Below are 24198 nucleotides of genomic sequence, written 5' to 3' on the forward strand. Positions count from 1 at the left end.
TCCTCTAGTGATTCCACTGATGAATGGAGGGACTTTTTCGTATCCTTCTGAGGAAAAAGTAATTTGTATTCTGCCCTTACTCTTCCTACTTTCATCTCTCCCTTCCTCCCTCCCTCCTCCTGTTTTCTTCCCCTTCTGTCTCTCTTCTTCTCCACAATAATAAGTGACAGTACAGGTTAGCGAGTCCCCTCCACCCCCTCCCTCCTCACCCACCCCCAATGGTCACCTTCAAAAAGACCTTGCCATATGGGCCAGACCATCTGGACTGTACCATGTTACATGCAGTAAGGGAGGGGATGAGAGCCCAGTTGGGGGGAAATTAAGGGACGTAACAGCCAAACGCTCACAGAGCAGCTGAACCCTCTCAAAAGCCATGACGTGCAGTCCATCCTAAGTTCATAAAAAAGCCTAGTGTTAAACTAGTGCACTCTCAGGGGAAGGATCAGTAATAGGAGTCCTCAATAATTCAGAGAGGAAATTCAATAGTGGCTTCACCATTAAACAAACACACACATCACACTCTTTCAGGCTATTAAGGCTGCTGCGTAGTTTATGATGGTAATCACATTGTCAGACACATACAAACACGCAGCTTCTACATAATTTACTCATCCCTCCTGGTGCACCAACACAAAGAGAATCTATGTTTTCCTTGAAACTAAATCTTCCTCTTTCTTCTCTCTCCGTCTCTTTATTTTAGGGATCGAGCTTTGTTTGCCAGGCTGGCGTTTCTCCATGACCATGGTGGCCAGTTTTCTGATGGTGGGCGGGCAGCTACTGATGCCAGGGGTGGCCGCTCTGTGCCGCAATTGGCCAAACCGGGATGACTGGCAGGTCCTGCAGATCGTCATAATCAGCCCTTTCGTTCTGATGCTGCCCTATGTATGGTGAGTCCCACCCTCAGAGGAAATCCACAGTGAGGGGGGTAGATTCTTCTCTTGCTGAGCCAGGCGATGGCTTGTACAGTACACACTGCACTACACAGTACTATGCACAGTCTGCTTTGACTAACAAACAATACTCTCTTTCTCCACTTGTTTTTCTTCTTTCCTCTCTGCTTCTTTCTTGCTCTTACAACATACTCTGCTCTCATCCTTTGTCTGTTTCTCCATGTCCTTCCTATCCCTCTCTTTCTGTCACTCTGTAGGATTTTTCCCGAATCGCTGCGCTGGTTGCTGGCCACCCAGCACTACAGGCGATCCAAAGCCATGATGCTGCGCATCGCCAGGAAGAACCAGGTTGACATGACAACGGAGCCCAGCGGAGTTCTTACAGGTGAGGACAAATTCAGGAGGGACAGTAAACAAGATTAAAAGCTTCCAAATCCATTTTGCTACAAATGCTACACTTTCTGTTGCTTTATTCACTTCATTATGCAATTTATTTTACATCATCATCTACAGTATGTTATGTTGCAGCTGCTCTTTGGTGTGTGATGAAATGAACACGCAATCGAATACAAAGACACTGACACGCATGCAACGACTCAAAGAGGTCTTTTTCAAGGGTGCCCAAGTTTTCAAGCATCACTTCCCAGATCGTTCGATGATGAAATGCGATTGCAATCAAAGACATACGCAATCACCTTTAGATCATTATTTAGATCAGAGGTTTTTCACTGGAGGATCAATAAAGTCTGACTAGAAGCAGTCAGTAACAATTATTTTCCACTATTTCCACTATTAATTAAGACATCACTATGTGTGTTACTTTTACAATTTCTCATATCATATAAAAATGTCAGAAATTATGAAAAATACCCATTGTGAGTGCTTAAAGCTCAAGTTGAAGTCTTTAAATTGCCTGTTTTGTCTGACCAGCAGCTCACAAGCCACACATATTAAATTCACAGTTATACAGCACAGTAAGTTTTCACATTTGAGTACAAATTTGGCTTCAAAAATGATATATCAAAATAGCTAGCGACTAATTATCTAGCACTTGAACGGTCCCAAAAGATCTAACACATTAGTGATTTTCTTCTCTTATATCTCTCCTCTCCCTGCCACCCTCACTTCTTCCTCCCCTGTGCTGGCGTTTGATTCATTGCCTCTGCCTTTCCCAGTGGCCTGGCAGACAGATAGATGATGAGAGTGGGAAGAGTGATGTCCTATATCTGTCTAAAGGCCCCACAGCACTTTCGCTTCTCTGTGCTAAAGTTCCCTTAGCAGCCGGCCTCTCATTACCTTCTGAAAGGAAGGGTCTCAAGGTGTGCGTTTCATGTTTCCTACCAGAGCTGGAGCAGGAGCTGCACAAGAAACCCCAGAGGACCTGCATTGTCAAGATGATGAGCACCAGGAACCTGTGGAAAAACATTGTGGTGCTGTGTGTCAACTCGTAAGTGTGTTGCGTTTGTGGCTGGGCTTGTACAGTTTCTTTGCTAATCAAAGCCAACATCCGTTGTGTTGAGAGCATGAATTACACATGAGCTCGTCCCCAGAGAGAAATGAAGACATGTATGTGAGTGTAACCCTCAGTCGCCCCGTGGCAGACACATGTCAAAGGTACCACCTCCCTGGCCGTTTTCTCATTCTTTGTTTATGTGTTGTTTGTGCAGTCTCACAGGTTATGGGATTCACCACTGCTTTGCCCGCAGTATGATGGACCCTGAGGCCCAGCCCACTGCTTTGTGCCATGCTGACTATTACACCATGGCTGGCATCGCCGTGGCAACATGCCTGGCACTTTGCCCCGCGGTGGGGTTGATGGGTCGGCGTGGAGGGCTGCTAACTTTCATGATCATAACGGCCCTGGCATCACTACTTCAGCTCGGTTTGCTTAACCGTGAGTAATCATAAACAGATTGTTAGTGAAGGCTTAAGTCAGTTCACTGTGGCAACATAGCCAGAATTTCCCCACAAATCTTTTTGTTAATGAGGTCTTTACATACATTTGATGCCTGCATAATAAAATAATAACTCAGCAAAGGACTGATAGAAAAAGGCCTTGATTGTTCTCCAGGATGGATGTGGTTGCTGACAGCTGTGGATGTGCCTGCACTGTATACTGCAAATCAGACATGTTCCACACATGCACACGAGAAAACATGACAGCAAAAAGAAAGTTTTCTTTCTTGTGTCTGGTTGAACAACATGCAACTTCTTAGTGAGAACAGAACCAAGGATGTGGATAAAAAAAATGTATTTTTACTTTTTTGTGTACGTGTAATTAGTGCACTTGTAATACAATGTAATGTAAATACATTTTAGTCACACTGACATTCGTCTGACTCAGTGGGTGTAGACTGTGGGTATAAGTCATCCCATGCAGCTTTCTCCCACCCTTTCCGTTATCTGGGTGTTACCATACAGATTTGAAATCACCTTTGATATGGGAACCAACAACAGCAACCTCTGAGCAGCAACCTACATGATGGCAAGTTTTGATGAAGATTTGGCTTTTGCAATAAGCCAGGGCTGCTTGGATCTTTTAATAAATTGGGCATTTAAATGAAAGGGCTTGTCTCCTTGCATGCAAATGTTCCATTCCTCCAACACTGTATTGCAGGGGTTCCATCACTGCATCCTGGGCTTAGCACTAGCTAAGACCGATTGTGATTTGTTTTAAAAGCTACTCAAAAGTGACATTTAACATTAGCTATTAGTATAATGTTTATAATGTACAATATGTATCTCTTTCACAAGAGATTTACAAGCATGAGGAATGAGCAATGAGTTTAACAAGTATATCTCAGGTCATTAGAGGAGCATAGCTGCGGAAGTTACTGTAATCTGTAACTTTAAAATAACAGTAGCATAATAACCAATCGCTGAATAAATCATCCAGTTCCCTCCTGTAATGTTAACCTTGATTGTACTCTCTAGCGGCTGTACTCAGGGACAATTACAGACACCACAAATGCGCAGTAGTCGTTTAGTCCACTTGGAGTCTGCTTGGAATTTTGCACATGTACACTCCTGCTGGACCTGTAGCATAGGCACATAAACACAAATTTGCGGACGTTGAAAGTATAGCACTGGCCTTATGCATCCTTTCCACAAAGTTATGTTTGGTGTGTGTAATTCCATTTAAAATATAAACTAAGTAATCTGGTATTCAGTGCTTAGAAATTTCTTTGTGGATGGATGGGTAGGTTCACTTTATCAGTTTTATGGAATATATGGATAGAGCAGCACTGTGATATAAACCGGAGCAATGATGCATGGTAAAAAATAAGGGAAGAAGTTGACCTACCAGGTGTATCCTTGACTGAGTGAAATATTTAGTCAAAAGACATACAGTGCTATGAAAAAGGGTTTGCCTTCCTACAGATATTTGTTTATTTTTGCATATTTGTCACACATAAATGTTTCAGATCATCAAACTAATTTTAATTTAAGACAAAGATAACCTAAAAAAAACCCACACACACACACAAAATGCAGTTTTTAAATGATATCATTATTGAAGGAAAGGTGCAATCCAGCCCCACTGTGCTCTATGTGTAAAAGCAATTGCCCCCTTAGCTACCAGTCTACCAAAAGTTTCACCAGTCACACTCTTGTGTGATTACTGCCAGGCTTGTTGAATCCAATCATTGCTTAGATAGAACCTGTCTGGCATTGTGACGTCGGCTAAAGGGTCTTAAAAAGCAGCACTTGATGCCACGTTCTAAAGAGATTCAAGAACAGATGCGAAACAAAGTCGTTGACATTTATCAGTCTGGACAGGGTTACAAAGCCATTGCTAGGGCTCTGGGACTCCAGAGAACCACGGTGAGAGCCATTATCCACAAATGGAAAAACATGGAACAGTAGAGAGTTGCAAGGAGCAATCGAGTCAAAGTCCAGACTTGAATCCAATTGCGATGCAGTGGTAAGACCTTAAAAGTGCAGCTCATGTGGGTACAAAGACTGATCACAAGCTATCACAAACCTTTAACCGCAGTTGTCGCTGCCAAGGGCCCAACCAGTTATTGGGTTTAGGGGGGCAATTACTTTTTCACAGGGGTGACATAGGTTTTCAATAAATCTTTAATGAATGATCATTTAAAACTGCATTTTGTTTTGTGGTTTATCTCTGTCTAATATTAAATATAAATATTAATCTGATCATCTGGAACATTTAAGTGTGAGAGATATCCAAAATTAAGACAACATCAGGGAGGGGACCTATATTTTTTCACAGCACTGTATGAGTCACTCTGTGTGTTACACTGCTAGCATGTGAATGTTAAACTATCAAAACTTTTTCATGATACATCTACACAATTTGACTGTCAACTTTGTCAATTGACACAACAGCCTATTAATGTTTTTTTTTTAATTATTTTTATTTTTACATTTTTTGGCACAATATCTGGTCTTTTCGAAAGCCACCACAAAAGTGAATTGTTTTAATGTCCTTAAGGCAAATTTGGGACCTGAAAAAATATAACCACAAATATAGTCAGTAAGCTAGTTAACTGGACATGCTAACGTTAGCATCTTACATCAGAGCTACAAACGCACAGTTATAGCATTATACTTTTGTTCTTTTGTTTTCAGTTTTGAAAGTTAAAGGATAAAAAATCCTCCAAACTCCTTGGGTAGTTGATTTGATCTCATTATTATCAGCTGTGCTGCATGCGCTGTGCTTAATTGGCGTGTTGAGATTATTTTAAAGCCAAGAGACCTTCTGTGCATATAATTGCTATTTGGGGAAAATGTTTAGATATGCTTCAAATCGGATAAATAAGTTCCGGAAGTTTAGGAAACTGTCTTGGACACACACACTGCAAAACATGAAGCGGAAATTGCTGCACACCATGCATGCCATCCTGAGTCATTAAAACAGAACAGACTGCAGTTCAGTCCACAGTCAAATAGGAGCCTCCCCTCATTCTGCCTTTTTGACCTACATCTGCAGTACACAGTCATTATTTCAGGCCTCAGTGGTAAACTGTTCCGAATTCTCCTCAAAGCTTTAAAAAAAAAAAAAAATTATTCTGCTTATTTTGCATCAGCACTGTGCTGCTCTTTGTACTAACTAATGACATGCTCTCTTCTGTTCTCCAATGCTCACTAATGGAATCCAGTGATTGGGAAGTACAGTCTTCGCCACGACACAGGTACGTCTTCAGTTTGGTGAAAATAAACTATTCTGTTGATGTGAGAACATAGATATTGTATTTCAACTTCAAGGTCACCCTACCATATTATAAGCACTCTGATTCATTGAGTCACACTGGCTGATGTCTGTGCTGTATGCTGGCCATCATTGGTGTGCTTACCTTGTCTTGCTCTCTGCTGGGCAGTTCTTCGAGACACTCTGAACAGGAAATTCTCTGTGGCCTTCTCCATCATTGGCATGTTCTCCTCTCATGCTGTCAGCATACTCAGCATCTTCTTTTGTGCAGAAATCACCCCTACTGTCATCAGGTAAGCCTGCATGGTCATAAACTCAGTACTACCCTTATGGGACCCTTTTGGCAAACTATTTATTACACATAAACTGTATACGTTGTGCAGCAGCTGAGGAAGGGAAGTAGGTAAGCAATGTGGGTATGTAATGTGTTAAAGAAAAGCTCAGAAAAACTGCTGTATTATCCTTATTGCACAGTCTGAACAAATGATGCCACAAAAGGGTCACACTTAAATCACAGAAGCAGAAAACACTAAATGTTTACAGCCATCTGACAGTTTACAGCCATCAGTTCCGTACCTATGCAACACAGGTGCCCTTTAAGTAGATAAAAACCCACATGTGATGACCTTTAAAGGTAACTGGCATTGCACCCAGAAAGGCAATCACTGGTATTTAAAAAGCAACCAATTAGCATGCAGCACAGTACTTAAGTATGCGCAGAAAAAGACCATGTGCATCCAAATGTGCTTGTGTGCCATTGATGTACGCTGTACATTGACTAAAGAATGCCTACAAAAATTCAATTACATTATGAATGAAGATAAAACTGCTGCAAACTCAATGTAAAATTTGCGACGCACCAGTTCGATAAACAGAATACTTATTGGTACCAATTATTAACATCAGATCAGAGACTTGACAAAACACCATTAAAAACTGTTTCTGCGTCAATGTTTTGTTTTTTTTTTAATTAGTTTTTCTCTTATTACCTATATACATTCAGTCATTGCAGACTGCTTTTATTGTGAGACGCCTTATGCCACCTCAGAAAAATCCAGTGACAGGAAAAAGAGTCAGAACTTGGTATTAATAGAAATTAGTGTCGTCTTTGGAAAACCATGATGGTTCTATTTAACTGACAGCAGATTCCACGTATCTCTTTAACTAATGTCTCTTGACGTACACACTGTTAATACAAAATGGTGAAGTGCTTTTGTTTCTTGTATACTACCTGCAGAAACAGCATACTTTGACAAGTAGTATGTATTTAACATTGTAGATTATCACAGTGCATGAATCAAAGGACACAGTTCCTGTTCTCAGATTGCTTATTGGCACCATCTTGTGGTGCAGCTTGGACTAACAGGAAGCATGGTGCATGATGGCCTCAAAGGGTTCAGTACACTTCTGGTCTGACTCACCGGATATCGGTTGTGGGTATAAGTCTGCCATTCATGCAGACTTCTCCTCCTCTTCTGTGGGTTGTTTTTAAAATCCCCTTCACTACAGGAACAACAACCTCTGTGCTGCAATCTATGGCACTAAAAAAATTCAAGTTTTGCTTAGTATTTGCATTGTGTATTAAAGCAGCCCTGCCAGCTTTTTTCAGTTAATTTGCAATTTTACTCGCAGTTTCTGTCTCCCTGCATGCAAATGTTCCACCAAAACAGTTCTTCTGTCATAATTTTGACCAGACACCATTGTCACATCATAAGCTCAACTCCATTGAAGATGATTCTGATTGGTTTAAAGGATTATTTTAAAAAAGGCCTATAGCAAAATGACAGTGTAGTTTGTTTTAAACTAACTATTCCATATTAAGCGTGATCCAGAGATAAATCAAAGTATTTACTCTGGTTTTAAATGGCTACATTTGACGATTGGGGTAGAAGCGATGTTGTAGAGCAGACCAGGACATAGAGGCATACACTTTGAGTTTCTCCTCATAGCAATTCATACTGTTCACCTGGTTTGAAAACAAAAAAGATGGAAGTAAGTTGTGTGAAGAATAAAAATGAGAGTTTGAGAGGAAAGTTTGCTTTATAGGATGTAGCTTCCCAATTACAACACTGTTCAATGCATGTTGTTCGAAGCACATTGATGCTGTTTATAATTCAAGTTCCATCAGGAAACCTCAGTAATAGATCAGTTGTGTCTCTCTGTGCAGGGGTGGAGGGCTGGGCTTGGTTCTCGCCAGTGCCGGCTTTGGCATGCTCACCGCACCCATTATGGAACTCCACAACCAGAAGGGCTACTTCCTGCATCATGTGATCTTTGCCTGCTGCACCCTTTTGTGCATCATCTGCCTGCTGCTGCTTCCTGAGCCGCGAGGTCAGCCGCTGCCGGAGAGCCTGGCTGACGGGGAGACCTTCACCCGGCAGACGCTGCTCCATCCAGGAGAGCAGCACCTCCTTCTTGCCAAGAGCGACAGGGACTACTCCCGCGTCCATGACACACCGTTACACCTCTCAGCCACCGGGGGCGCGACAGTGGCAGCAGCCACCGCTCTGGCAGCGGTACCTGCCTCATACGCACTTGCAACTGGTGGGGAGGTGATTGGAAATCGTGCCATAGCCAATGGAGTGTGAGCATCAGAGCAATACTCTACTACTGTGCTAATAACTGCTCCAGCATTAACCTGACTGAACAGTCACTGAACTTGTGAACAAAACCTTTAAGGGAAAAGAATTGTTCGGATGAACCAGATGAACTCTTGTTGTGGTGAGGTTTGAAATGATGATTATAGTAAATTTGTGTAATTTGTAGTGACTATGATTCATTCAGGAGTTGCCAAAAACTATTGTACTGGACTAAACTTATCTGAAGTCAGTGTGTGTTAAATAATATGAACGTCTTCAGTGGTGTTGGTGATTTTCTTGAGCTGCTGTCTGCTCTGTCAGGAGTGTTTTACAGATAAAATAAGCAGACACAGACAAGTGAAGAGGCAAAGTACAGTAGATTACCTTTTAATAATGTGTGCTCTGTGAGTTTTCTGTTTGTAGTTTTGACTAGTTGAAACAGGATTTCACTGCATCTTATAATTCTTTATAAGTTATTTTGCACTAAATGTCAGAGACACAATCAAGTGTTTGTGATTTTTAGCCAACACATTGGGAGATCCAGGGATTGGCTAAACCACTACCACTCTTTTTGCATGAAAGGGCACAAATGGTTTTACATGTTTTTTCTTCTTCATTTGTGGTCTCACTACTACAAGTCCAATGTGGCACTTTATCCTCCAAGGTGAGGTCAGTGTAGACACTGATTTCTAAATCAGCATTACTACTGTGGTGGGCGTATGATGGTTGTCAGATGTGACGAACAGCCGGAGACCTTGGCAGACTGTATGTGTAGCCTTTACAGACTGTGCTTATTGCTAAAACAAATCTGAGAGCTGAACGGACATTTGAGTGACTTGTCGGTCCACTGATCTGTCTTATGATGCATCTCAGCATTTAAATGGCTTTATCATGATGGCTCTGTTCTTTTAACAAAACAGAGACGATACAATGTAATTTAAAAAAAACAAAAAAAAAAACAGTATTTATTTTGTCATGTTGCCAAGGGCAATTTTGTTGCTTGAAATACCTCCTTAATTAGCAAATATTTCCATTCCAGCTCTCACTCCTTGTTCTCTGTACTGTGGTAATGTTGTAATCCTGCTCCTAGGAAGTGTAACTCTAGCCAGAAAGCACAATATTTTACAGTTTTTTGAAATAAACGTTTGTGAAGCTTAGAATAGAGCAGCATAGTCTGCATAGACCTGGCCTAGTTGTGATCAGTGTACATTTATACACTTTACTACGTAAGTATCCCTTAGGACTGCAAAAAAAATGTAAGGTATGCATACATATGCCATTCATTCATAATGTATGAAGCAATCCATCTCATAAACCATTTTTGTGCAAATATACCAGAACCCAAACATACAACACATCCTCCATTTTCTGATTCATATTTAGCACACAGTATGTATTTTGAACACCCTGTATGGTTTGCTAGTTTGTATGTTTTCAGCAGTTAAACATTCAGAGAGAAAAAAAGGAAAAGAAAAAAAACCCTCAACCACTAATGCTGTTTTCTAAGTGTTATTTTTTTAATATGATGCATTTGTACAAAAAGCCATAGGCCTACATGTTTTGATAATAAACCACTTAATTTATTATGTCAATAAAAGAACACTTGATGTGACTTGTTTGTATTGGTTATTGTGTTGGAGTGGGATTACTGTGTTGGAAACAGGGCTGAGCAATTAATGGATTTCAAATTGAAATCACAATTTGAAACAATGCAATTAGCAAATTGCAGAGGCGGCAATTTATGACTTATGAAGTGTGGCTATTAAATTACTGGAAGGAATGCTGTAATAAGAGCAGATTGAAACTGTCAGGGCTTGTTTATGCTTGCTCACTGATCAGTTAATACTAAGTGGTTCATTCATGCAGACTGTAGTTCAACTGACATAAGCTCAGTCCAGTTATTTAATAGCCACAGCTCATATATTTCGCAGTGTATTTGACCCAGGGTTCTGCTGTGTTAGTTGTTTCACAAACTTTTGATGGTATGTTGTGGAAATGCTCCTCCACATCTTGTACACGTATTACACAAAGAACTAAAAGCAGAACTTTGAAACATAATAATACGAATGGGAATTTCAACTTCTGTTAGACAAAACGCAATTACATATTTCCCCCATAATTGTTCAGCTGCAATTCCAAGTGCAAGGAACAGAAGAAGGAGCTGCTACTGTACACTGTCCTACGTCTACACATCACATGGGTAGGATGTGTTCAGAAGTGCTCAGGATGAAGCTCCAGCTCCTTTTTGATCCTGTTCTCCACCAAAAGACTGTGATTGGAGTCCGTTACTGGAATACTGTAACTCACAAACACTTGCTTTTTTGTCTTCTTTGCTGCAATACAGACAGAAACAGGCACTTATTTCAATTTTCAGTTTAGACAATGCACAAAATGGTGTGTTCTTGTATAAAATGAAAGTCACCAGTCTGTTATGGAAACTTGAGAAAGAGGGCTGCTCTTTGTCACTATGTTAACCTTAAAGGACCATGTCAGTGTTTTTTTTTGCATGTTTTAGTCTATTTAGTGTGACTGCTGTGTATTTTTCTGCCCTGCAAACCTTTTTTCCAAAGTCCATGATAGGTTGTGTATTTTTATTTATATCTATTTATTTGCTTACATTTCAAGAAGCCTCTTGTCTTTTAAACTTTATGTATTTTGACAATCAACTTGTAGAAACTTGAATTGAATTGATTTATTTGACACTCACCATTTCTCACAATTACTTACTATCGTCATCCTTTATATTTTTTCCAGACTTATGGTATCATTTTGTGTTTGTACAATGCAAACTTTTCAGTCAGTCTACACTTGCAGTCGCATTAACACACTCTGACAACACCAAAAGCAGTTTACTCTAAAGTATCACTTTCATTATCTACTGAAATAAAAGTTGGAACTGTTGACAGTAAAGTGATTTCAGGCTACACCTCCATAAATACTTCATTAAACACTGGTATGGTCCTTTAATATCCACATTACTTTAAATGAGCTTTTTAAACAACTTCTAATACACACATCTTATAGCAGACATAGTAAGACACATATCACTTACCCAATCTCTGTGCCAAAGAATTTGGAGCTGTGTTGGATGGGTCCCCCAACACTAACGTAGACAATGGCATTGAATCCTGGAGAAGAAAAAAAAGGACAAAAGCTGTTAACTTTCCTTCAGAGGAAACTGATCATTTATCTGGCCTCCAAAATGATCTTTAACTCTCTTAATGTCTACTAGCAAATGTATTCTTTTTCAACTGAGCAGTAGATCCCAGAATCTATCTATCTATCTATCTATCTATCTATCTATCTATCTATCTATCTATCTATCTATCTATCTATCTATCTATATTCTCCCAGTGACTCCAAATTGCAGATACAGCTTAGGTACTTCTGATTTCTGGTCTGCGATAGATGTAGCATGTATCATAGATACATTAGGATTCAATCTCTCTGTTGTTTAGCCTATCATCATTGATATAAATGGTTCAAATAAAATAATAGAAGCATTGATATATAAATCCCAACCTTATTGGTAATTCAGCGGTCTTAAAATACAGTATATATGAGCATGGAGAGTAAAAAAGAAGCAAACAGACGGCTGAGTTTAGATTTCAATTACTACTGGGGCCACAAAAACACAGCCACCCACTCAGTCCTTATATATTGATTACAAATCGGTCCCAAAGTTTCCACCATCTCTGAATGTCTCTCAACCTACAGTTTCCACAGAGCTCTGGCCTGCAGGCATACAATCAAAGCTAGCGGTTAATGTTAGTTTTTCCATTGCTGCAGGGCCATTGCCATCAAAAATAAAAGTCATCCACAGAATCTTCAGTTCCTCAGATACTGGAAGTGCATGAAGACTCTTGTGTTCACTCTGGCAGCAAACAGCAGAACATTTGGGGAGCTTTGCTTGTGGCTGAGACGTTTTGGAGTTAGCAGAAATACCTCTGTAAAGTAAATATCAGTAAGGCAGCTGCTTACTGTGAATGGCTCACCATAAAGTAGGAGGCAGGACCGGCTGCGTTACAAGGGCAGTAGTGCACAGGCTGGGCAGTGGTTGTGTGTGTGTGTGTGTGCGGAACAAGTAGATGGACTCAGCATGTATGTAACGGAGTACAATGGAGTATAACAGCTACAACGTTGCGTCTGTGGTGTGGTTCACAACCTGTAGACTCCAAAATGAGCTGTGAACACTTTAAACAAAAACGAAGCATCAAGGTTGTAATTCTTATATAAATCTTGATGAATCGTGATTCAGCAGCACTGTTGTGTTACACAGCATCAGTTGTAGCTCGGTGTCCCTGACTATACATGAAGCTGTGACTGTTTCTGGAAAGTGTCGTCTTCGGGTAATCTAGTGAATATTGCATCATGTAAAAATCTATTGTTGCCCTTTTTTAGTTCTGCTCACTGATTTCTCACATTTAGTTTGGCTGTGCTTCCATATTCAACGTTACTTACATATTTGCTGCTCATAGAGACCGCCAGGTTGGACAGAACCGGAGCAGAACCGACCCAGAGGAAAAACCCGCCGCTGAACTTCATCACGTGGAAGTGTACAACCTGCTCCAAAATCTTTTCCGTAAAATTGTGGACAGAAATTGCATCAAACTCCGCTCCATTCTCTGAATTCATTTTTGCTTCAGCCGAAAGTAGCTGTGAACATGTGAAACTAGCTGAAAACAGCAACTTCCTGGTTACAGACAAACGGCAGACCAAAGCAATCGATCACCAGAGCCGGTAGAGCGCAGTGCAACTGATGATCCTTAGCGCAGACTGGGCTCCATTAATCACACTACTGACTGTGGAAGTTGGACGTTTAATGTGAAATAAAACTTTTAACACCTTTTGTAAAAGACTTCTGCTGCAAAATAAGAGCTGCCATCAAGGGGTTTATTGTTAATTGTGAATAAATATTTTACAAATGCAGTAAGCAAATTTGAGGTTTCCTTGTCTTAAATCTTAATCTTACTTAGAAATATTGCTTTCTCAGTTATCAATAAAGCATCAATGCTGCAGTTATTTTAATGAAATGTTGTGAGATTAGGCTCCAGATCATCCAAGTGAAAAAGATTGTTCCAACCATGTAGCTCGATGTCAGACGTTAGTATTAGTGACTTCTATCAAATTTGTAATGCAAAGTGCTGTACATTACAGAACACAATCAGAAGGGGTCAGGGGATACAAAATAAAATACAAAACCCCACCCACCCTCCCAGCCCACATTTACACAGAATGCCACTCACGCACACACACACACACACACACAGGGACACCAAGTCAGGTGGCAAACAGGAGCAAAAACTAAAATGATAAAATCATAAGAAATACATAACTAATAAAATGCTAAAAGTTGAAAACAAAATAAAGAACTGTTGAAAACCAGACTATAAAAGAAAATAAATGAAAAGTAGTAAAACATAAAATAGCAACTCTGAGACTTAAGTGGAGTAAAATCCATAAGATTAACGGAGTAGACTAAAAGAGAGGCTAAAAGAACAAAACCAAAATCAGCTAAAAGCCAGATTAAAAAGGTAGGTCTTGAGTTTGCCTTTAAAAATATGAACAGTAGGTGCTGCCCTCAGGTCTTCAGGTAGACTGTTCCACAGACGGGGGCCATAATGGTGAAATGATGCCTCACCATACGTTTTGGTTTGCACTTTGGGGACTATTGTGACGGCCCCCTGGTATATTGGTTGAACACATTGGCTGTCTGTATTGTGCTTTGCTTCCTCAGGTCCTTGGACTGCTGGAGTGGGCGGTCCTACCTGCGTGGCGCGCTTGGGCAACACTCCCAGGCTACAAAAGGACCAACCCCTTAGCTCCTACTCTGTCTCTCTTCCATGCTTGCGATTTGGTTTGGTGTCATTTTGGTTTTGTTTGCGCATCAGACAACACTTCGCACCACATCACATCCCGGCATCCAGTCACCCGCACCCACACTACTGACATCACTGACATACACACCTCATTTTGACAGCATTGATTTAACTAATTAATAAAAGCTTACGTTAAATCTGGCAATACTTGTGTCGCCTCCCCTCTTTTGCCATAACCTATTTTGCTGGGTTGTGACACTATTAAAAGACCACTACCTGAAGCACATCAGATAAATAAGAAGGAAAAAAGACCGTTAAGAGATTTATAAACTAATAAAAGAATCTTAAAATCTATTCTAAAAGATACAGGAAGCCAATGCAGAGATTTCAAAATTGGTGTAATGTGAGCTCTCCTTCTGGTCTTCGTCAGCATGTGTGCAGCTGAATTTTGCAGCAGCTGAAGCTGTGAAATGTTCTTTTTCAGAAGACCAGAGAATAGAGCATTACAATAATCAATTCTGCAAGTAATAAAAGCATGGAAAAGAGTCTCTGCAAAATCCCACTAAAACTAGCAGCCACTTCAGAAGTAAGATAGCGTTTCCTGACAGTACGCTCTGGGATGTCTTGCTGGATAAAATCCTTTACGTTAAAAAACACACAGAAGTGATCAGACAGGCCCACATCCACAACCGAGGACACCGCAGCTGAAAGTCCATATGTTCTGAAAAAATCCAAGCTATTTCCTCAGATGTGGGTGGGGCCTGACACATGTTGGTGCAAATTCATACAGTTAATTAGGTTTAAAAATTCACTGCTAAAAGAATCAGATTATCAATATGAATATTAAAATCCCCTAAAATAATTATCCTGTTGTACCTTGCTTGGATGATCGACAACAGCTCTGTACACTCACTTATAAAATACGAGCATCTTTTGGGTGGCCTGTAAATGGTAAGACAAAACTGAGTACATTTACTCAACTACTATACTTCAGTGCAATTCTGAGTTACTTGTAGGCTTACTGTACTTTCAGTTAATACTACTTTATACTTCTGCTCCGCTACATTCCAGAGGGGAATATTGTACTTTCTCATATGTGTGTCATATGTAATAATACAGTATATCAGTCACAGGGACCAAACCCATAGTTTTACCTTAATACTTTAACTACATTTTGCTGCTAATCCTCATATTCTTTTACTTAAGTAGGATTTTTCATGCATGAATTTTACTTGTTTCTTAAGCATTAACAAAGCCTCTAATTACACCTTGTAGGCTAATAAAGCCTTTGTAAACTGGCACACAGGCTTAGGAAGCAACTGAATATGTGGAGGAGCAATATGTGAGTAGAATACCAAAACGTAACTATAATCTTTGAAATATAGACATATTTTGCTTACTATAGCTGTTAACAGATAATCAGTAATAAAGTTATAATAATAATAACAAGGGTAATAAACTGTGGTGGTACTATACCTTCAATTCATGACAACAGCTGTTTTTCAAATGCATATATTTTTATTTAATATAAACAATTAATCAAGATTACCACAGATGAAAATTCTCTTACTTATTTTATAAAAATGTACTCAAAAAATAACATTCAAATTATTGAAAATATATACGTACATATTTGTGAGTAACTAATATTAATTCTGCTTCTCCCCAGCTAAATGACAGATCAGTCGTTTTGTTCTTCTAGAAAGTCTTCCACCAGTTTGTTGAATTCATCAGCATACCTCAGGTGCAGGTTGTGCTTTCCCTCTGGCATTGAATATAATCTAGATTTTGGAATGAAAAATGTATGTTAGCTTGCACTCCACACTGAACTTTATAAATTGAGGGAATTGGGATGTTGTGGTGTGTTCTTACTGAGATCCTTTGATGTGCTTGAGGAGGTACTGAGGATGGACGCTTGGCACCATGGGGTCTTTGTCTCCATGGATGATGAGAGTTGGACACCTGATCAGGGGCAGAAGCTCCATGCAGATGCTCCCTAACCAGAGACATTAAGGCAGACAGTCTGGCTTTTTAGCTGCCTTTTTTTTTTATTATTATTAGAACAAATTATCACGAGTCTTACATTTTCCTCCTAGATGTTCCTTGAGTATACATGTAATAGTGATGTTGCAGTTTGCTAAACTTGACGTGTCATGAGTCTGTAGCAGCACAGAGTCCTCACCTTCTGGTCTGTGGAAAAAATGTTTGATTCCATCCACCCAACCCTCCCATGTTTTAGCAAAGACTTGTGCTCCATACACCTCCTCCATGGGTTGTCTCATCCTTGCACTCCACTTAGAGACATCACGGACCGCTGTGGAAAACACACACACAATACGCAGGCAAGAAAGACTGTATCATACACAGTTTACAAAGAAGCCTGTTCATGACTGTGCTGGCAGTTATCTGACACAATGAAAAGTAAAGTACCATCATAAAGCTTGAGGTCTTGCTCAGAAACAAAGGCATTGGCTCCCCACACAACCATCTTGTTGATGAGGTCAGGGTTCCGCGCTGCTGCAATCAGAGAGGTGATTCCTCCGTCACTCCACCCCAGCAGAGAGAATTTTCCAAAGCCCAGTGCCTGCCAAAGACATGACAAACACTTAAAACTGCACTGTTCTATCAAAGAAGTTACTGCAACTGCAAATTTAGTCTGTTCTGGCATTCAGTAAGGCAATCTTAGCCTTCACTCTGTGTATGAATGGTACCATATAGACTACACTTTTGTCTCAAATGCCAACATAATATAAATACAGATGAAAATTATCTTTCATGCTTCTGAAAAAAGGACGAGAACCTAATTTACCAGAATCCCTTTCTGCAGTAGCTGTTTGGGCCTATTTCATCCTGATTTTCCATTTTGTATTTGCTGTTTAATAACTTGTCATGCACATGATTACAGAATCTTTGTTAACAGTTTACACTGAAGGAAACTCTTGCACCTTTAACTTTAAACTTGTGTAAAAGCGCTGAGGTTATGACGTACATATAGTGCACTCGTTGTAATGAAAATAACATGAGGAAAAGAAGGGACGATCTACTATGTATACGATAATAGTGCACCCTACAAATGTCTAATGTTGCATATTTGTAGATGATAAGCTGTTAATGATTTTGAAAACTACATTTGTGTAGCATATACTTTAGATTAGATGAGGTTAATGAACAGCTCCTTTCATGTGAAAACAAACTGAAGACATTAAGTGAGCGGGCGCTGCAGAAAGCAGTTAAAATCCTTTGTATCCAGATAAAGTAAACCACTGAGCCCACAGGGGTTTCAATGCTAGAATAATATTTGCTAACATGGATTGATAATATGGCTATACAGATTAATAAACCATGTGGAATAATGTAAGCACCACGCAATGGAGACACACAGGTCAACACACAATTCAAGTCATATTTCACTGCCAATGCATACAGACCAGAACAGGTAGAATTTGTGCTTCAATACTTAAGTATAAACTGTGCAATAAAAAAAGTTTAGGTGCATCAAAATGATTCAAAATGATGACGCTGGCTGGTGTTTCAACACAGCGTTATATCACTTTTGTCTTTTAGACACTTGTTATATTTTCCCACTTTATTCTAAGTGATAGATGCTCTTTATTGTACTAAATGCTGAACTGAACGTACAGATTCGCACACCCATTTTTCTTTCTACCACGTAACCTCAAGACCAGGCTTCACCGTCAGCTGTGCAGTTCAGATGGCAATAATTTTCATGCTTGGCTAATGAACAGACCTTCATCAAATCCACAGCATCCTTTGCATCCCTCTCAAAGAAGTCAGGGGGGAAGTCTCTGTCTGGGGGGCGGGACTGTCCGTAACCACGGGGATCCCAGCCAACCACAGTGAAGCGCTCCTTATTTAGAGACTTAAGCTGAGGAGCAAAGTCTGTTTTTGTGCTCCCTGTGGTAGAAAAGACAGATTTTTTGGTGTTTTTGCCAAACCTAGCATTCACTAACGAATAAGCTAAGATGATATAAAACACAGATACTCTATGTATGAGATAAAAAAGACCTTGAGAACTTCCATGTATTGCAAAAAGCTTTACTTTTTTTTATTAAATGGAGGCGAGTGTGTTATTTACCCAAAGCACCAGGAAGCAACAGCACAGCGTGTTTCCCTCTGCCTGTCTGCTCGTAGTACAGATCTACTCCATTAACAGGCTGCCTGCCAGAGACCACTGAGGAGCTGCAGGGACACAAATAGACTGTGGCAGTAATGCTCAAAGTGGGTGGAAAACAACAGAATAAATCAGTCTGGTGAAAAAAAAAAAATCTGTTTAATTCCATTCTGTTCCCAAAGTTACAGTAAAACCAAAGATTACAAATTGAAACAACAAGTCAACCCTCAGATCATATATCTCCAAAGCATCCTTGGATAATTAAAGCTGTAGAAATCTTTCATGACAGCTTCAGTTTGAAAGATTCTTGTAATTTTTTCACTCAATCTTTGTGTATGACTGCTGTATTCCTGTTCTCTGTGCAGGGTTGTACACTGTTACAGATATTTTGCCTGAACTGTAACTACAATGTCCTCCAGATCATCATGATGTTTAACATTTCTTATGCTGTGAGGATGACCCCTAACTCGATCATGTCACCAAGGATACCTGAATGAAAAGATGAATCTGTACCTACACCTGAATTCTTGACTGCTCTGATGGAATGACACCCACTTACAAAAAGAAAAAAAAAATCCCATTGTTGAAATGATTCAGGTGAGAAGTTTGGTAGATTTGTGAAGATAATGTTCAGGTGTTGAAAACATCTTGAAGGATAAATTCCTGACGCAATTCACTGATCTTGAAGGAAATGTGGATTTTACCTACTAGATGTGTAGTGCAGTTCAACACCAACTTATTCATACTCATGCCAATTTTTTTTCACAGAGATTTTCTCCTATTTGTACTAAAAATGTAATGTCCATAATTATTCATACATCATCAAACTGCTGCCACTTTTTGAGAAAACACGGCTTCTCTGGCATTCTGTTCATGGTAATTTCCTATTCTAGAGCATTCTAACACACTAATATAGAGAACACATGATGCAGCAGTTCTCTAGTCAGCTACATGTCATGGCTAACACCAAACACTTTAGTGAGCTGCTATTAGAGTCCATCACTGAGACAGAGTTGCACATTGTGGCTGCTCACAAGACAATGAAAGACCATACAGCCAAATCAAAGTCGTTTCAAGTGCCAGTGGTCACAGTGCAAAGCATCACCAATAAATAAAAGGAATTCAACACTGTGAAATATCTTAGAGGAGGTGGTAGGAACTGCACTGGAAGAATGTTAGAGGCCAAAAGCAATTCTGGTAGCAACATTTCAATCAGACACTCCAACAGACACTAAACAAGACTGGTCTCCAGGAACAATGACAAAGGAGGACACCACTTCTCCAAGACAGATACACAAATCTCACCCGAACAAAGAAGAAAGCTTTTGGTTGTCAGTTCTGTGAGCAGATGAGATTAAAACAAGAGTTGTTTGGACTCTTGGACCTTTGTTTAGTAAAAGAAAGAAGAAGAATGCAACCCCAAGAACACTATCTCTGTGTCAAAAACATTGTGGTGGAAATGTGATGTTGTGGGGGTGTTTTTCAGCCGACAGACCAGGGAATCTTATCAAAAAACAAACAAACAAGCAAAAAAAAAAATGCATCATGAAAAAAACTGGAGACATTAAGAATCTGGACCTTCAGCATCAGGAATGTCAGCAGAAAAACTTGGTCTTGGGCAGCACTGAATCTTCCAACAAGATATAAATGACAACCTAAAACATGTAGCTAAAGAAATGCTTAACAGGAAACAGTGTCAACATTTTGAACGGACCAAACCAGACTCCAGAATCCCATCGAGAATTCGCTGAGGAACTGAAGAAGGAAGCCCCCTTAGCAGTTATAAGAACTGCTAGATTGATGTGGTAAAAATGAAGGGTTTGCCACTGATTAATAATATAGGGTATGAATAATTATCAGACATGGCAATGCAAAAGAAAAAAAAAAAAAAGGTAAGTAAATTAAATGTATCATTACCACCTGTTTAGGTCATTTCCAGAAGACATTCCAGAGGAAACCCATTGGTCAAATAAAAACTCACTATGAATAAAGTCAGTTGTGGGTATGATTAATTTGGGGCAGGAGTGTATATTTTACATGCAGTACTTGATCGTATTCTAGATCCGATTATTTGGAATAAGAATTGTAATTCTAATTATGTCCATCTACAAACTTGTGTGGTAGATGTGCTCCACTGTGGAGGGTTGCTGGCATGTGGGACCTGCTGTCGTTCTTTAACATTTAAACATGATCTAACACTCACATTTCATGTATTTATGTGCATTTTAATTAAAAAAAAAAAACATTAAAACAAAATACTATTAAAAACATCTACATCTATTACTTCTACTAATAATAATAACAACCCTCATAAATCCCCTACAAGTACAACAAATGGGGACTTTTTGCTGTTTCCCCAAGACTTCCTGCAGAGACACAGCGCCATCTAGTGGACGGAAATCTAACAAGTCTTGAGACAAACACTGCTACAACACGCAGCTACAAACACTGTAGTAATGTCCAGCTCAGTGTCTACAGCTGTCTGAGGCGGTTAGAGGGATGATAAAGAGATGGTCCCACAGTGAGAACATTACCTGTGCAGCTGTGCGGCTGCCATGGATCTGTGAACGGCTCGTCTGCACTCAAACAACCGTCTGCTCACTGACACCAGCGCCATGCTTCAGACAGCAGCACAGCTCTGTCCGCAGATCTGCTTCAGCGGGTTAGAGATTAGAAAAACTCAGTGTGGCTAAAGTCCACACAGTCCTGCACTGCAGCTGGTTTAAGAGGAAATCCGGGCGGCTGGGATCAGTTTGGCACTTTCCACATAAAATTTAAAGCGAAAGTACCAAAGCGAACACAAAGGCAGCGTTGAGGTGACTGTACTAGAACCTGTTCTGCTTCATGCTCCTGCAACGCTTTATTTTGAAGGAATTTCGCCACAAATCTCGCAACGATTCTGTTAGTTTGTTGTTAAGTAGTTTATTTTCAGAGGATTTATTTTTTTTTGGACCACACTCTTTAAAACAAACTAAATGCCAGTTTATTATGCATGTAAGAATTTTTATTTTCTCTTTCAACATTTTTTTTTTTTTTAGATGAAACCACTTTTCTTTACTTCATTAACCAAGAACTGAGCTTACACTTTTTAGGAGGGTGACTCAATCAGAAAATTATTATGTTTCCCCAAACGTGGACACATTTTATGTTGTATGTGTTTTATAGTCTGTGAATGAAGAAATGTACAGTCCTTGTGTTGTACAGTTTAACATCCTTTCAGATCAATTTGACTTCAGTGAACACAAACTCCTTGTCAGACATCTGAACACACTAAGAATCCACTGAATCCACTCTTTATGTGCAGTGGGAGGTTTTGTTGCATGTCAGTCTCTCCCCTTATCTCCTGCCATCTTTCTACCATAGTTTATCTAAGAAAGGATCTCAACAACCTCAATCAATCCCTGATTGAGCATTTGAAGCACATCTCATGGACTTCTAATCAGATATCTGTCAAGAAATTTAATTAGGAAACAAAAATGCCAAACTTACGATAAGTCTAGGTGTAAAGCTAAGGATTACCAAAATCTGAAGGATACATCATCTGGGAACTATAAAGTTTTGGACAAGAACATCAAGAAGATGTTGGTTTTTTTTTTTTTTAAATAAATAAATAAAGTAAAAACATTGGCTTATGATAGAAGAAAAGTCCAAGGATTGCATAATTCTAAGTCTATATTTTTAGAAAGTTTCATGCAGTTCAACCAGTCACTGTCAAGATATTTCCATAAATGTTAATCTCACGGTGGCATTGGAGAAAAAAAGGTCTAGGAATCAAAAAAGTAAGTAGGGTTCAACCTCTGGTGATCATAAATCTGTGATGGAGCCACACAGTATGGATAAGAGTGACTGAGCTGACAATAACTCATGGTGGGCTGGAACAGTGATTGATTGAGGGCAAAAAAATCTGTTTTTAGAGGACTCAGTCGTATCATTTGCTTATGAAGGCAAGACTGCCATATATGCCTATAGATGACAACTCATATACACTATAATGATATACATTATATATATATATATATCCCAATTGATAAAAATCTGGCATGGTTGTCAAAATACTGCTTTTTAATTGCTGAACAGTTTCTAAGATTTTTTTTTTTTTTTTTTTTTTTTTACATGATTAAGTCACTTATGTCCAAATTGTCTCTGTTCTGCTCAGAACACCCATTTAGTTAAAACAGCTCACTGTGTCCATCCATATTTTTGTTTCTGTCTTTTGCAGTGTCTGGGTCAGTCTTACATTGTTCAGCAATTTATTTCCAGAATTCTTCGAAGTAGGTTTCATCCCTACAGTCTTTAAGAATCTGGATGAACTTCAGCTAAATCCTCAGCTCAACCTAAATCATACACACTGCAGCTTGTAAAGACATGTTAACACATTTTTAAAAAAATGTACATACAAAAACAGATGCATTTTTATACAATCTAGACATTTTTCAAAGTACAATAAAAGTACAGTAGACAATAATACAAAATGTTTACAATGCCACACATCATCATTTAGCAAAACATTTTATGCTGGTCAGGACTAGTAAGTTGTATGTGACTGAATGGGGGCTGCTCGTGCTGCTAAAATGCATCCGTATGGAAACAGAGAGAAATGCGTCGACAAAAAAGTTCCACCTGAAAAAATAGTGACAGCTTACAGCAGCGGCCTTTTCTTTGCTCCACCCCTGTCATAAATGTCTGTACAAGATTTGACAATAATTCATCGAATAATTTTTGAGATATTGCAATTTGGAACAAAGCAGTGGGCCGACTCACACTGACATCGCCAACCACAGAGACGTGCTACATGTGGATACCGACATGTGGCCTAAAGCACTGAGACTGTTGTGGTTCTTGCTAGTGAGAGAATTTTTCAGTGTTTCATTACTGTAAATGCAATACTCTTCTGAACTGTTTGGTTTCAGAAAAAAGCTTCATTTTGGCTGCTAGAAAATTCTGTTCCAATATTTTCTGGCATTTGTTAGAAAAACCCAATTATCAACTGTCTATAGGACATTAAAATGTGGTACTGTTTTGTCGCTGGGCCCAAAAATGATCTACTTCGGGTAATAAACCAACTTCTATCATAAGTGACTACTGAGGTACTTCTTTAAACAAACACACAAAAAAAATGTAATCATGCACCACAGCTCAACCCACCTCCTCCCACACACACAGACACAGACCTACACTACGCTCTGATCAAGGTGTTTCTCAATGTATCATCTTTTCAAAAAGGCTCTCGTTTCATATGTGTGATGTTTCTGTTTATCAATGGGTTTGACTTGCTGCTCCTGATGAGCTGTTCAGGCCTGATTCTCTGAGGCAGGCAGCTTTTTGTAAACGCCTCCACTCTGCTCTGCCTGTCAGAGCGTCTGAGCTGTGCCACACACTGAACCACACACAGGAACACAAGACAAAGCCGGGCTAAAAATACTTCGATCGCCTCAAAGCAACATGATGAAGATAAAGCCAGATTTACTGGAAATGCAGTGACTGAAGTAGGTTCAAGTGCAAGTCCACTGAGAATCAATGCGTAATTAAAGGTAAACAGTTCCACAACAAAAACGATACTTGATTCATACTAATAATATAAGGAAAAGTTTGAGAAAAGCTA

The 24198-nt window shown here is 39.5% G+C and overlaps 3 protein-coding genes across 3 annotated transcripts in view; 1 reads left to right on the plus strand and 2 right to left on the minus strand.

Annotated features, from left to right (window-relative positions):
• Positions 1-10257, plus strand: part of slc22a23 (solute carrier family 22 member 23) — a 26996-nt gene extending 16739 nt beyond the window's left edge. Inside the window, exons 4-10 of the mRNA XM_008278184.1 lie at positions 701-887; positions 1148-1275; positions 2235-2337; positions 2558-2784; positions 6017-6049; positions 6236-6359; positions 8234-10257. Coding sequence (XP_008276406.1) covers positions 701-887; positions 1148-1275; positions 2235-2337; positions 2558-2784; positions 6017-6049; positions 6236-6359; positions 8234-8654 — 1223 coding nt within the window. The 3' untranslated portion in view covers positions 8655-10257. The remainder of the gene's footprint in view (positions 1-700; positions 888-1147; positions 1276-2234; positions 2338-2557; positions 2785-6016; positions 6050-6235; positions 6360-8233) is intronic.
• On the minus strand, positions 10139-13356 carry psmg4 (proteasome (prosome, macropain) assembly chaperone 4). The gene is made up of 3 exons (XM_008278183.1): positions 13107-13356; positions 11698-11773; positions 10139-10978 (listed from the first exon to the last, which is right to left on the minus strand). Exons 1-3 carry the CDS (start codon positions 13278-13280, stop codon positions 10857-10859), a joined length of 372 nt encoding a protein of 123 aa, XP_008276405.1. The 5' UTR covers positions 13281-13356; the 3' UTR covers positions 10139-10856.
• A 2604-nt stretch (positions 13357-15960) lies between these two features.
• Positions 15961-21366, minus strand: bphl (biphenyl hydrolase like). The gene is made up of 7 exons (XM_008278186.1): positions 21131-21366; positions 18561-18664; positions 18213-18379; positions 16895-17048; positions 16647-16778; positions 16337-16460; positions 15961-16245 (listed from the first exon to the last, which is right to left on the minus strand). The coding sequence occupies exons 1-7, from the start codon at positions 21211-21213 to the stop codon at positions 16146-16148; spliced, it is 864 nt and encodes a 287-aa protein (XP_008276408.1). The 5' UTR covers positions 21214-21366; the 3' UTR covers positions 15961-16145.
• Positions 21367-24198: the final 2832 nt, after the last annotated feature.

This window comes from Stegastes partitus, unplaced genomic scaffold, assembly GCF_000690725.1.
Source record: "Stegastes partitus isolate 25-593 unplaced genomic scaffold, Stegastes_partitus-1.0.2 Scaffold118, whole genome shotgun sequence".
Lineage (NCBI taxonomy): Eukaryota > Metazoa > Chordata > Actinopteri > Pomacentridae > Stegastes > Stegastes partitus.